Below are 11,835 nucleotides of genomic sequence, written 5' to 3'. Positions count from 1 at the left end.
AAATATGAGGTTCTCAGAAATTCTTCCCAATTCCGGAATCTCTTTGAATTGTAATCTTTTTCGAACTTTGGTCTAGATACCATACTTTGATCATTTTTTGTTCATAACCTGTTGAAAATTTCTTTCCAAGAACGGCGAAAACTCATGAACGAACAAATAAATGCGAAAGGTAGCCATCGCTTGTGGCCTTTCAACTGCGTTCAATGACTCTTGCAGCCTCAGTATATCCAGATAGTATCTGATTACTGGTTAATGAATACTTTACTTTAGATATTATTCGAAATACTCGCTTGAGAAGAGGGCATGGTAAATACTGACCTATAAAATATATTTATATGCTTCATTGCAACTTATTTCAACTTATTTTAGTCTGTAGATATTTTTGTAACAACCTCTCATCTCATTATTAATCCATATTTTCGTTCTTATAGCTTTTTGTTTTATCAGTGTATCAATCGGAGTTGTAATGAGAATATTCAACAATTCGAAGTTGCATCGCTCTTGAGGAAATACAAGGAAGAGTGTAAACATAGCCAGCACATTCCCTTTAGAATTACGGGAGATTTTGCTGTGTGAATCAGTGATAGCAGAGGGCGAATTTGGAGCCATGAATGATGGAATACCAGAGTTTGATTTTAGTGACTTGGTTGCCAGGACTAATTACGGTAAGAACGATGATGCAGAAGAATTACATATTGTTGAGACAAAGGATGAAGAGGCTTTAGATGATATTCAAATGGGGCAAGCTGTTGTCTCTGCGGGGGAGAATGAAGAAGTCGTAAAGGAGCTTCCAGAGATACAGGTCTCATCATCAACCTTAAAGAAACGAGATCCGCATATCGTGCATTTGCTAAAGCGTATGAGTTTACAATCGACAATACTTTGCATTATCCTGCCATTATTTTCTTTGTTCAAAATAGTTCTTTCAAGGCCACAGGGTGTGACACCATTGTTTATGTACTTCTTTGGGTTCTATATGATCATCTCACAAATATCGCTGTTTGGCGGTTACCATAGATTTTTTACCCATCAAAGTTTTCAGACCCATATTGTCGTACAGCTAGCTTATGCAATATTTGGTGGTTCGTGTGGATTGGGATCGGTGTTGCAATTCACGAGTCAACATCTGGCACACCATCGTCATCAAGACACGGAAAGGGATCCACATTCATATTCGGTTTATGGTTGGCTATTCTCGATGTGGGGTCATAGATTTTTTTTGGGTAATAGGAAGTCCAGAAGAGCAATTCAGGAATGCAGAAATACGTTTGTGTCAACATCAATGATGGTCCACAATAAAAGGCTCAAACATGATGGCGAAAAAGAAGTATTGCTACAGCCTCCAAATCATGAAATTTTAAAAGTGCAGGATGAAAACTATGTTTCATTGTTACTCTTGACATTGATTGTTATACCTTGTTTGGTCGCATTGTATTGTCAAGTTCCTTATTGGACCAGTGTCTATTATTTGGGGTTTGTTCGTATGTCTATTATTCAACAACAATGGCTTTTACTAGGAAGTTTGGGTCATATTAAAAATTTACCATTTGCAACACAGCCTTTTTCGAACATAAGATCTGCTATAAACTTCCCAGTGACTTTTTTTTGGCAATTCATTCTGTTCGGTGAAGCAAATCATAATTTCCACCACGAATTTCCCTCTGATTACACAGCAGGTTCAAGATGGTATCACTGGGATCCCTCTAAATGGAGTATTTGGATACTGTATCAATTTGGGTTAGTAAATCATCTTCACGCTACGAATAGTCAACAAGTAGAAAAATGTGCTTTGCAACAGCAACAAAAATTGCTAGATCAGGAGAAATCCAAATTGAAATGGGGTATATCAATTGAAAAATTACCTATTATATCGCCAGAACAATTTTCCGAATTGGCCAGACAGCAGTATGCTAATAATAAGAGGGCATTGGTTGTAATTGAAGGGATAGTCCATGATGTTACACCCTTCATTCATAATCATCCGGGTGGGACTGCATTGGTACAATTGAGTATAGGAAAAGACGCTACACAGGCTTTTAATGGGGCTGTTTATTCGCATTCTCAGGCTGCTAGAAATCTGTTGGCCACAATGAGAATAGCAATGTTAAGTTCAAATGAGCAAGTCAAACAAACAGTATGGGAGAAAAGGATGCTGCAGCAAAGTCAAGACAACCAGCGCAGAAACAACCGACAAGTTACCTATACACAAAAAAATCATTATGCTGCAGGTGCAGCGTGATACTATCATGGGATTTTTTTTCTTTACATCGAGTCTCATACATAACTGATAAAACGGTAGTACATAAAAGAAAATGGCATTTGCTTTAACCTGCTAAAAAGTCCATTGTTATACCAGGATCATATCCATCGCTATCGCTGTCGTCATCCTCCTCTTCTTTCTCACTATATCGTGCTGACTGAGTCGGAACGGCCTTTATGGGCGAAGCTTGCTTGAGTTCGTTCTTTTGAGGAACCTCTAGGGCAGGTGCAGCATCTGCAATCTGTGTAGTCTGTCGCTTTGATGGAACCAATTTATAGCTCTCCTCTAGGGGCACACTATCGCTATCAGAGTCGCTCAAGCTTTCACCTCCATTGTGTGCTGTTGTTGTCTCTTCTCCTTTTATTGCGTGCTCAAAGTCTTGTCCATCAACTACCGAATATTCACTGGGAAGATCCGTTTCATCAATGGCAGTAAATATCGTCGGAAATTCAAGCACCGTCTTGTTTCTAAATAGTTCGCAAATAGGTTTCGAAGAATCTAATTCAATCAATTTTTTGGAATCTAATGCTTGCATTGTATTATATGGGAACCACTTGGTATAAAACTTCAATCGACTTTTGACCAAGGCCTGTGATCTCGTTGATTTTGTTTCGGTATTAGTTCCATCTTCTTCGATTCTCAGATTGTAAAACTCACGACATTTGTCATATATTATCTTACCCATTGCCTCGACGAGGGTATCATCTTCCTTAATCCTGTGACTTGTGTGAGAAAAGTTGTTCCCGACCACCTCACTCGGTGCTGCATCTAAAATTGGCGGAAACAACACCCACTCTATCGTCCATACAAACCGGTCCAACGCCTTATCCCATTTGCTCTTATTGGCCATAGATCTCTGCATACCCCTCGGCAGCACTAAACAATTGACACCACGCCGGATAATCCTTGGGCAGTCCTCAGAACTAAATCTTCCGCGCTTATTGCTAGCGTTGTTATGGCTCCCAAAGCTATCCTGCAATGTTCTTTTGTTTCTGGTCTTGCCGTCCCTTCTCTTGAGCTCAACTTCACGTTTAATATTGGTCAGAAAATTAAAATCTCGCTGCACCAACACGTTTGATTCATGCGCTTCATCATCCGCTTCCTTGAGTGACCGACTCTCAATGTATACAGTAGGATCATGGCTCTTCCCATCGCACCCACTCTGCGTCTTGTGCAGCTTCGAGCACTTCAACGAGCACGTCCTCTTGAAGCAGCGCGGGCACTTATATTTCGCTTCAAACTCGCCACACACCTCACACATAGTTCCCATGACCTCGCTAGTCCTTGAAAATGCCCGCAAAAGCTCTCGATCAGTCTTATCTGCAGCTTCAATCTACATTGTTCTTCATGCGATGAGCTTGAAAAGTTTCAATGCCATCGAATCTATAAAATTTGTGTCCGGTACAACCCCGGATTTCATTAATTATCCGGACATGTAACAATTTTAGCATATTTGGCTGCAACTCCCCTTGATAAAAATGCTAACTTCAGCTATTCAGTTCTGTTTATGAACAAACATCCAGTTGAAAAGACCGGTATAAACTGTTGAAAGGATTATGGTATGTAAATGGTTATATTTCAATGGGCCAGTTGAGCCGGGTGCGGTGGTTTGCCGGGACGTGGACTTCGAAGGTTGAGGCTTCGGCTGCAAGCACCCGCGCTGCTGAGCTGGGACAATAGTTTAGCTAGTTGATACTAACAGTAATGCGTAGTCACAACAAAACGGAATCGCAACTTTGCTTAAGGCCGAGAAGGAGGCTCATGAGATCGTTTCGAAGGCTAGAAAGTACAGACAGGACAAATTGAAGCAAGCCAAATCTGACGCTGCAAAAGAAATTGAAGCATACAAGGCTCAAAAGGACAAAGATCTGAAGGAATTTGAGTCTAAAAATGCAGGTGGTGTAGGGAAACTAGAGGAGGAAGCTAGTGCTCAAGTTCAAGGCGATTTGAAAGAAATTGAAGATGTGGTCGCCAAGAAACAGCAAGACATCGTCAGACTTTTAGTTGAAGCTGTCATTAAGCCAACGGCCGAAATGCATGTCAATGCTGCTTAGCGGTTTTAAATCTATCTATAGACGCAGGGAAGTGTTCCACTTATCATATAATCATTAAATATGGATTTCAAATCTAGTAAAATAGGCAATGGCTCCATGAGATTTTTTAAACGTAAATATACAAATAATAAGAACTAAATATGCACGAATATGGTTAGTTAATGGCAGTTGTCCTTGTGTTGTTGTTTTTTGCATATCTTGTTGTCAATTTCCATAAACGAGGGAAACGGTGACATGACATTTGTAAACGGATCTTAGGGAAAAATAACGAAACTTACTTAGCATATGCTCTTTGATTGTTTTGAGCTTTAATTGACAATGTCAGACATCTATCTCAATTCTGAAATGGTAAAGCAGTTCAATATGACAGTACAGAATTGTCTGACTCAATGGTTAAAAAGGGAACAGAAGTTCCTTAACTATCAATTGCAAAACGTCGTTGATCACACTCAGAGAAATCCGAGAGTAGCAATTTTGACAACAATTTTGGCTGGAATTTTCACACTATATGTTTTCTATAAATTAGTTTGGAGCTCTTCTGGTAGATCGGTTGTGAAACCAGTTAAATTCTCATTGCAGATTCCAGAAGCTGCCCAAGTTCATTGGAAGGGTAAGCGACTATTTCCAACCACGGTATTTGATAGCGAGAAACCTGGTCTAATTCAATCTTACTGCCCTGCAACAAGTCAATACTTGGGATCCTTTCAATCCAAAAATATCCAAGATGTTGATAATATGATCCAGCGCGCTAAAAAGGCACAAGAAGAATGGAGAAATGCTTCAATTGAACGCAGATTGCGTGTTCTGATTTCCCTACAATCATATATTCTTGATAATCAAGATTTAATTGCTAGGGTTGCTTGCAGAGACTCTGGTAAGACGATGTTGGATGCATCAATGGGGGAGATCCTAGTCACTTTGGAAAAATTACAATGGACTATACAGTACGGACCAAGAGTCTTACAACCTTCAAGACGCCCTGGCCCAACCAATTTTTTCATGAAATTGTATAAAGGTGCCGAAATCAGATATGAACCATTGGGGGTAATAAGTTCCATTGTCTCGTGGAACTACCCATTCCATAATTTGATGGGCCCAATAATTGCTGGCTTATTTACAGGTAATGCAATTGTCGTGAAGTGTTCAGAGCAGGTTGTTTGGTCATCTGAGTTTTTCATTGAGATGATGCGGAAATGCCTAACTGCTTGTGGCGAAGATCCAGATCTGGTTCAATTATTCTACAGTTTACCACCATCTAAAAACGATGATACCGCTAATTATTTTACCTCGCATCCTGAATTCAAACATATTACCTTTATTGGAAGTCAACCAGTTGCGCACCATATTTTGCAATGCGCTGCAAAATCATTGACTCCAGTTGTTGTTGAATTAGGTGGTAAAGACGCTTTTATTGTTTTGGATTCTGTCAAAGATCTGATGGCTTTGTCATCAATTATTATGCGTGGTACCTTTCAATCGTCTGGTCAAAACTGTATTGGTATTGAAAGAGTGATTGTGAGTGACAAAAATTACGATAAACTGGTCGAAATATTAAATGATCGTATGTCGAAGAATCCACTGAGATTAGGCTCAGATATTGATCATTTAGAAGATGTTGATATGGGTGCTATGATCTCAGATAACAGGTTCAGCGAATTAGAAAATCTTGTTAATGATGCGGTCTCCAAAGGTGCCCGTCTCTTACAAGGCGGAACACCTTATAGTCATCCAAACTACCCACAGGGCCATTATTTCAAACCGACTTTACTGATTGATGTTACGCCTCAGATGGAGATCGCACAAAATGAAGTATTTGGCCCTATTCTAGTTGTCATGAGAGCAAAAGATACCCAAGACTGTATTGAAATAGCAAATTCCGCACCATTTGGTTTGGGAGGCTCTGTTTTTGGCGCTAGCATTAAAGAATGTAACTACGTTGCCAATAATCTAAAGACAGGTAACGTAGCAATCAATGATTTCGCAACATTTTATGTTTGTCAATTACCATTTGGTGGAATCAATGGCTCTGGTTATGGAAAGTTTGGTGGTGAAGAAGGTTTACTTGGCCTTTGTAACGCCAAGAGTATCTGTTTTGATACCTTACCATTCATTTCAACTCAGATTCCAAAACCTTTAGACTATCCAATTCGAAGCAACAGAAAGGCTTGGTCCTTCACGAAAAGTTTTATTACAGCGTCATACGCAATTTCCTTGTGGCAACGTATAAAATCAATCATATCATTGGCAAAGAGTTCAACGTGATACGCAACATCTATTTCGAATTTTGGAATCCCTCAATTATACAATGTGTAGGTATATACATGCAACAGAGAAAGAGAGCTTTAATTCATGATACTTTTCTCAGCTTGTTTCAATTGATTCTGAAATTTTTCGACATATCCTTTATGAGTTTTTTCAATATCTTGAATTACTTTTTTTACAGAATCGTCTTTCTTTAATAGAGATTTGAGCTCTTTCAATATTTCTCCTCTGACATGGTCTAACGAATGCTTTGAAGACGAGTTTTTATACTCCTCAAAGACGACTTTCAAAGTTTTGCACAATTTTATTCTAGACTCAGTTGTTGGTGGAGGTAAAGATATTTTTAATTGCTGATCATTATTTGGAATTTTTTCAGGATTTAAATTTAATCCAGCTGCCATAATGGTACTAACTACATTTTTTGTATCTTTTGGATCGTAGACAGTAACCAACAGTGAGTTTTTACCTTTTAAAGACGTCGATGCAACATTTGTGAAGATGATACCATTTGGCATTTTCAGACTATCAAATATACGAGGATTTGTGACACCTTGCTTAGCTTCGTTGAGTTTTTTCTTGAAAACCTCTAAACTGTTTTGAAAACCAGTTTGTGCTCTTTTCGCATACTCAGTAATATCGACAACTGCTGTCTCGTCTTCTTCTAATTGAGATTGTCTGCCATTTTTCTTGCTACCGCTGTGTTTCTTAAATAAACTTCGAGTAGTGGTAAAACAACGCCTCAGGGCATACGATCGAGTAAATGAAGGGCTTACTAACATCCTCGAGCGCAATCTCAAATATATGAATGGAACGGGTATTCTTGCGGAAGAGCACTGATGCTTGACCTACAAGTTCTTTCGAATCTTATTGAAAAGCTCTTTTTCATTCCGTACGACATTAAAATGTTCAGAAGAAATCAAAAGATCAACAGATAAATTAGGCTTACTGATGAGTGAGTTTCAGATAGTCTAATATTCCCGTAAAACTGGTTACAGCAACAAGGGCGAATAAAAATGAATTCCAACTACGTCATTCTTTTCTTCCCCATTCTAACAATTCAACTGCTTGGTATGATGTTATCATTCGGATTTTGTAAATTCCTTCCTAATAATAAATTTTCTTAGAGTGCTTAAAAACTGCTATAAAAATATATCAAGCTTGATGTTGAATAAAGATGTCAACTTGCTGTCCTAGAATTCTTCTGGTGATAAATTACATGATAAAAAAAAATGGTAGAGCAATATAATAAGCGGGTTATTTAATTGTGCTCAAAAGCTTGCAAAGTAAGCAATAACGTATTCGTCCCTAATAAAACGCATCTATTCTCTCTTAAGAAAAGGATTCACAGCTCTTACAGACAAACATGGCAATGCCATCCCGACTTCAGCTCTTAAAAGTATAGGCACTTTTTGCAATTCATGAATCTCTTGGATGAACATGTCATTTTTTTGACTTGTAATTGTGGTATCGATAATGCTTCCCAGAGGATCGCTGTCTTTGTTCATTTCTGGTAGTCTTAGTTGAGGAACGTTGAGATGTAAATTTGAAAGTTCTTGGGCAAGCTTTTCGCTGATAATTGGTTCATTATTGTTAGATTTCTGAAATTCAGTCGATGAAATTTCTGCCGTTGTTGACCTAAATTTATTCCTGATTGAGGTCCTATATGATTTGGGATTTCTTTCATCAGCAGGAACAAAAGTCGCGCTGTCAACACCAGGCTGCCAATGTAATTCTAGAACTCTATTAGATGGATCATACTCAGCTTTAATTAATGGCAGTTGGTCTCCATGAACTCTTTTCTCGATTCCAAATTCAGGGATGAAAACATCGAAAGAAGATTCGTAGACCTGCAAAACAGTTGCCATGGTCAAGAGTTGGCCAGTAGCATTGCCCATATCGTTGATTGTCTTACAAAGCAACAAATGAATAGCTTGCTCTTGAGCTTCGAAGGAACAATCTTTTCTGAAGTTGCAATATTCGGAGGTAATCTTCAGAGATTCTAAATCCTCATTATATGGCTGATCATTGATAACAGCTTTCAATTGCCTGTGCACTACATGATCAGCATATCTCCTCAATGGTGCACTAAAGTGAGTATATAGAGGCAAATTTAATGCAAAATGACCAAATTGATCGGGATCGACTTTACCAGCAATAAAATACCTTGCTCTTGACATGGATTTGTATAGTAGTATCTCTACGCCCCTTCTGACATCATCATCCTTGATTTTCAAAATCGACTGTATTAATGCATCTGGGGAACTTATATCAACGTCGTATCCGAATTTTTGAAGCTTCTTCTTGAAAGATGTCATTTTTGTATGGATAGGTTGAGCTTGTCTTCTCAAGAAAGCCAAATCTCCATGTTTCGTATAAATCTTTTCGGCAACCGACCTTTCTAATTTAAGAGAAATTTCACGCATTATTGCTGAGCCAATTGATCTGTCTAATATGTTCAAATCAACAGTTACTTTTTCATCATCGAGACTTTCAAATAGCGACAAAGTGGAATCTAAGGTAGCTTCTGGATAGTTTAATCTTTCCGCATAAAAAGCAGTTGCAACTTTTTTTAGCGTGATCAAGAATGAATCTAAATTACGGCTATTGCATCTTGCAGTCACTTCATCAATAGTAATTAAGCTAGAGGGCCTCACGATAGATTCTCCGACCCAGGTTGATTTCACTTTGAAGGTATTTACATCCAAAGTATAAACAATTGAAATCGTTGCTGAAGCCTTATCTTTTTCTAGAGTTAAAGATTTGTTCAAGGCCTGTGGAAGTAAGTCCACTGATTTCTGTGGCATAAATACACTGGTAGATCTCTTTCTTGCTCTTCTATCAAGAGATGAATCTCCCTCAACATGAGCAGTTACGTCAAGTACATGACAACCTAACTCTATTGTACCGTTAGGTTGCTTTTTGATATGCAAAGCAAGTTCACTTAAATTCATAGTTTCACCTATTGCAATTATTTCATATTCCTCTTTATTAACAAATTGTCTTCTGGATTTCACATTATCTTCAGATAAAGGAAGTGCTTGAAACACTGCCTTTTCAACAGTTGGATCTTTAGGATCCAAATACTCATTCGACAAAAAGTTATTATCCCTCAAAATTGAGTCAATTTCAGTATTCGGATCATTGATTTCGCCTAACTCTGAAACCAAAATACCAAAAGGATGCAATGATGTAATGGGCCAACGTTTAATAGAGGCAACAAAAAGTTTATCAGAGTATTTATCCGCGTTTTCAACAAAATCCTTTGGAGCCAATTCAGTGGGTATTGCAATCAATGGAACTTTTTTATCGGTGGGTTTGAACCAAACAATTTTAGGTACTTGCTGAGGTTTATTATTATCGTTATGAGCTTGTTGAGAAGGTCTTAGCAAACCTAATGTGCCACTAAACAACTGTCCAGGAATACGGTCTAAAACTGCAATCACATGACCGGCATATAAAGGTTTGAAATCGTCGTTAATTTCCTCCTCTTCAACAAGTAATAGTGATTGGCCTTCTACCTCCACGTCATCGTTCTTTTTCTGAGTTGGACGCTGTTTCAATGAGTTTTTTCTTCTAACGCCAACCTTGGATGGAGAATGCTCCGCGTTTTCATTGGAACTTGATGGTGCTTGCTCCTCATCATCAGTAGTCGAAGATGGCATGCCTGCAGTTAAGTTTGCCGTCGCACTTGCGTCGTTGTGATAATCATCACTGCTGTTCAAAGAAATGATATCAGTCTGATTTGAGGCATCCTTTCTACGTTTCTTCTCTTCTTTCTCCTTTTTTGAATCCCAAACATCATCGACGACTAATAATTCAACGGCAACCAAGTCTCCTTCTAAAGCTCTATTACGATCTTTCGAACCACAAATGTAGATATCTGCATCGAGAACACCTTCAGTGGATACCCAAGCGTCTGACCTGTTTTTTTTATTAACACGTAAAATACCTGCCACTAATCTTCCTTCTTGTACTAATTCTGGAATATTTGCTTGGGGCAAGTAAGGGGCAAACAAAGACTTTCTGGCATTTGGATTGTTAACATTATTGTTATTCGAGGAATTAAAACTATGCACTGACGAGTTAGATGAACGATGTTTATGACCTGCTTGAAAAACTGGTGGTGGCTCTAAATTTGTAAATGAATTATAATTAAAATCTCTTGAATTAGAAGACTTATGACGGAATGGAGATGACTGGTTTTGCGTTTGCGATTGATTTCTCCAATTTGAGTTAATGCCCGACGAAAACTCAGTATTCTTCGATCTGGAACGACGATGACCGGAAGGTACTTGTATGAAATCGTCATTGTCATTCTCCTTTTGATTTAATTGAGTCTGCGGAGTAGGAGGAAACTTAAAAGCACCCGAGTTATTTGTTGAATTAGTGCGACGATGTCCTTGTTGATTTGAAGTGGAGGCTGGAAATTTAAAATTTGATTGCGGTTCAGAAAATCCTTCAGAATCCCCTTTACTTTCACTACTCGATAGCGGAGACGATACATTTTCTACTCTGACAGTAATACCACCAGCAACTCTTTTGGCCTGCTCTTCTGCAGCTGCCCTCTTTGCTTCATTTAAACCTAATGAATGTCTTCTAGCATGACCGAATCCGCTGGATTGCGATCCTGTTTTTTTATGAGTATAAGAGTTGTTCGAATTGTTGTTGTTAGCATTACCACTATTACTCATATTATTATCGTAATACCCAGAATTATTTCTTGAATGGGATCTGCTTCTATAACCAGATGGATTATTTGTAGAGTTATTGTTATTATAATGTGGATGTGGTGGTAAAAAATTGGGATTAATTGGACTGTTATTAGCACTTGGTTGATTATTGGCGAACATTTGTCCAGTTTGATGTGCTAACTGTTGCTGTTGTGCCAATAGTTGCTGTTGCTGTGCTTGAACCATTTCGAGCTGCTTTTGCAAGGTAAACTGTTCAATCATGAGATTGGTTAATTCACTTTGCGATCTCCTGTGAGCAACATGAATATGCTTTGGATTGTTTTTACCTCCCGTAGTGGGCACAACAATTGAGTTATCCTGGCTTTTATTACTCATACCTTGGTTGTGATTCGACATGAGTGCTCAATTTTAGGTTAAAAATAGAAAACAAAAGCCGAGAGAAAAAACTTAGAATATGAACAGTACTGCCACTATAACGAACAACTGTTCTTAAATATCGAGAGTTTACCGTTAGATCACGGTTTATTGGGGTTTGACAATGACGAATCTTCTAGCTTGACTAGTTTGC

The 11,835-nt window shown here is 38.4% G+C and overlaps 6 protein-coding genes across 6 annotated transcripts; 3 read left to right on the top strand and 3 right to left on the bottom strand.

Moving 5' to 3' along the window:
- Positions 1–607: 607 nt before the first annotated feature.
- On the top strand, positions 608–2,239 carry HG535_0A04360 (uncharacterized protein; the record flags this gene model as incomplete). Its single annotated transcript, XM_037286329.1, has 1 exon — positions 608–2,239. One exon carries the CDS (start codon positions 608–610, stop codon positions 2,237–2,239), a length of 1,632 nt encoding a protein of 543 aa, XP_037142224.1.
- An 85-nt stretch (positions 2,240–2,324) lies between these two features.
- On the bottom strand, positions 2,325–3,530 carry BCD1 (Bcd1p; the record flags this gene model as incomplete). The annotated part of the gene is made up of 1 exon (XM_037286328.1): positions 2,325–3,530. One exon carries the CDS (start codon positions 3,528–3,530, stop codon positions 2,325–2,327), a length of 1,206 nt encoding a protein of 401 aa, XP_037142223.1.
- A 286-nt stretch (positions 3,531–3,816) lies between these two features.
- VMA10 (H(+)-transporting V1 sector ATPase subunit G) lies at positions 3,817–4,314 on the top strand (the record flags this gene model as incomplete). The annotated part of the gene is made up of 2 exons (XM_037286327.1): positions 3,817–3,819; positions 3,973–4,314. 2 exons carry the CDS (start codon positions 3,817–3,819, stop codon positions 4,312–4,314), a joined length of 345 nt encoding a protein of 114 aa, XP_037142222.1.
- Positions 4,315–4,632: 318 nt separating this feature from the next.
- Positions 4,633–6,576, top strand: MSC7 (meiotic recombination directing protein; the record flags this gene model as incomplete). The annotated part of the gene is made up of 1 exon (XM_037286326.1): positions 4,633–6,576. One exon carries the CDS (start codon positions 4,633–4,635, stop codon positions 6,574–6,576), a length of 1,944 nt encoding a protein of 647 aa, XP_037142221.1.
- Positions 6,577–6,656: 80 nt separating this feature from the next.
- RRF1 (Rrf1p) lies at positions 6,657–7,355 on the bottom strand (the record flags this gene model as incomplete). Its single annotated transcript, XM_037286325.1, has 1 exon — positions 6,657–7,355. The coding sequence occupies one exon, from the start codon at positions 7,353–7,355 to the stop codon at positions 6,657–6,659; it is 699 nt and encodes a 232-aa protein (XP_037142220.1).
- Positions 7,356–7,895: 540 nt separating this feature from the next.
- On the bottom strand, positions 7,896–11,663 carry SSD1 (mRNA-binding translational repressor SSD1; the record flags this gene model as incomplete). Its single annotated transcript, XM_037286324.1, has 1 exon — positions 7,896–11,663. The coding sequence occupies one exon, from the start codon at positions 11,661–11,663 to the stop codon at positions 7,896–7,898; it is 3,768 nt and encodes a 1,255-aa protein (XP_037142219.1).
- Positions 11,664–11,835: the final 172 nt, after the last annotated feature.

Source organism: Zygotorulaspora mrakii, chromosome 1 (genome assembly GCF_013402915.1).
Source record: "Zygotorulaspora mrakii chromosome 1, complete sequence".
NCBI classification, from domain to species: Eukaryota; Fungi; Ascomycota; class Saccharomycetes; order Saccharomycetales; family Saccharomycetaceae; genus Zygotorulaspora; species Zygotorulaspora mrakii.
Note: the sequence above shows the minus strand (reverse complement) of the source record. Positions and strands in the feature narration are given on the sequence as shown.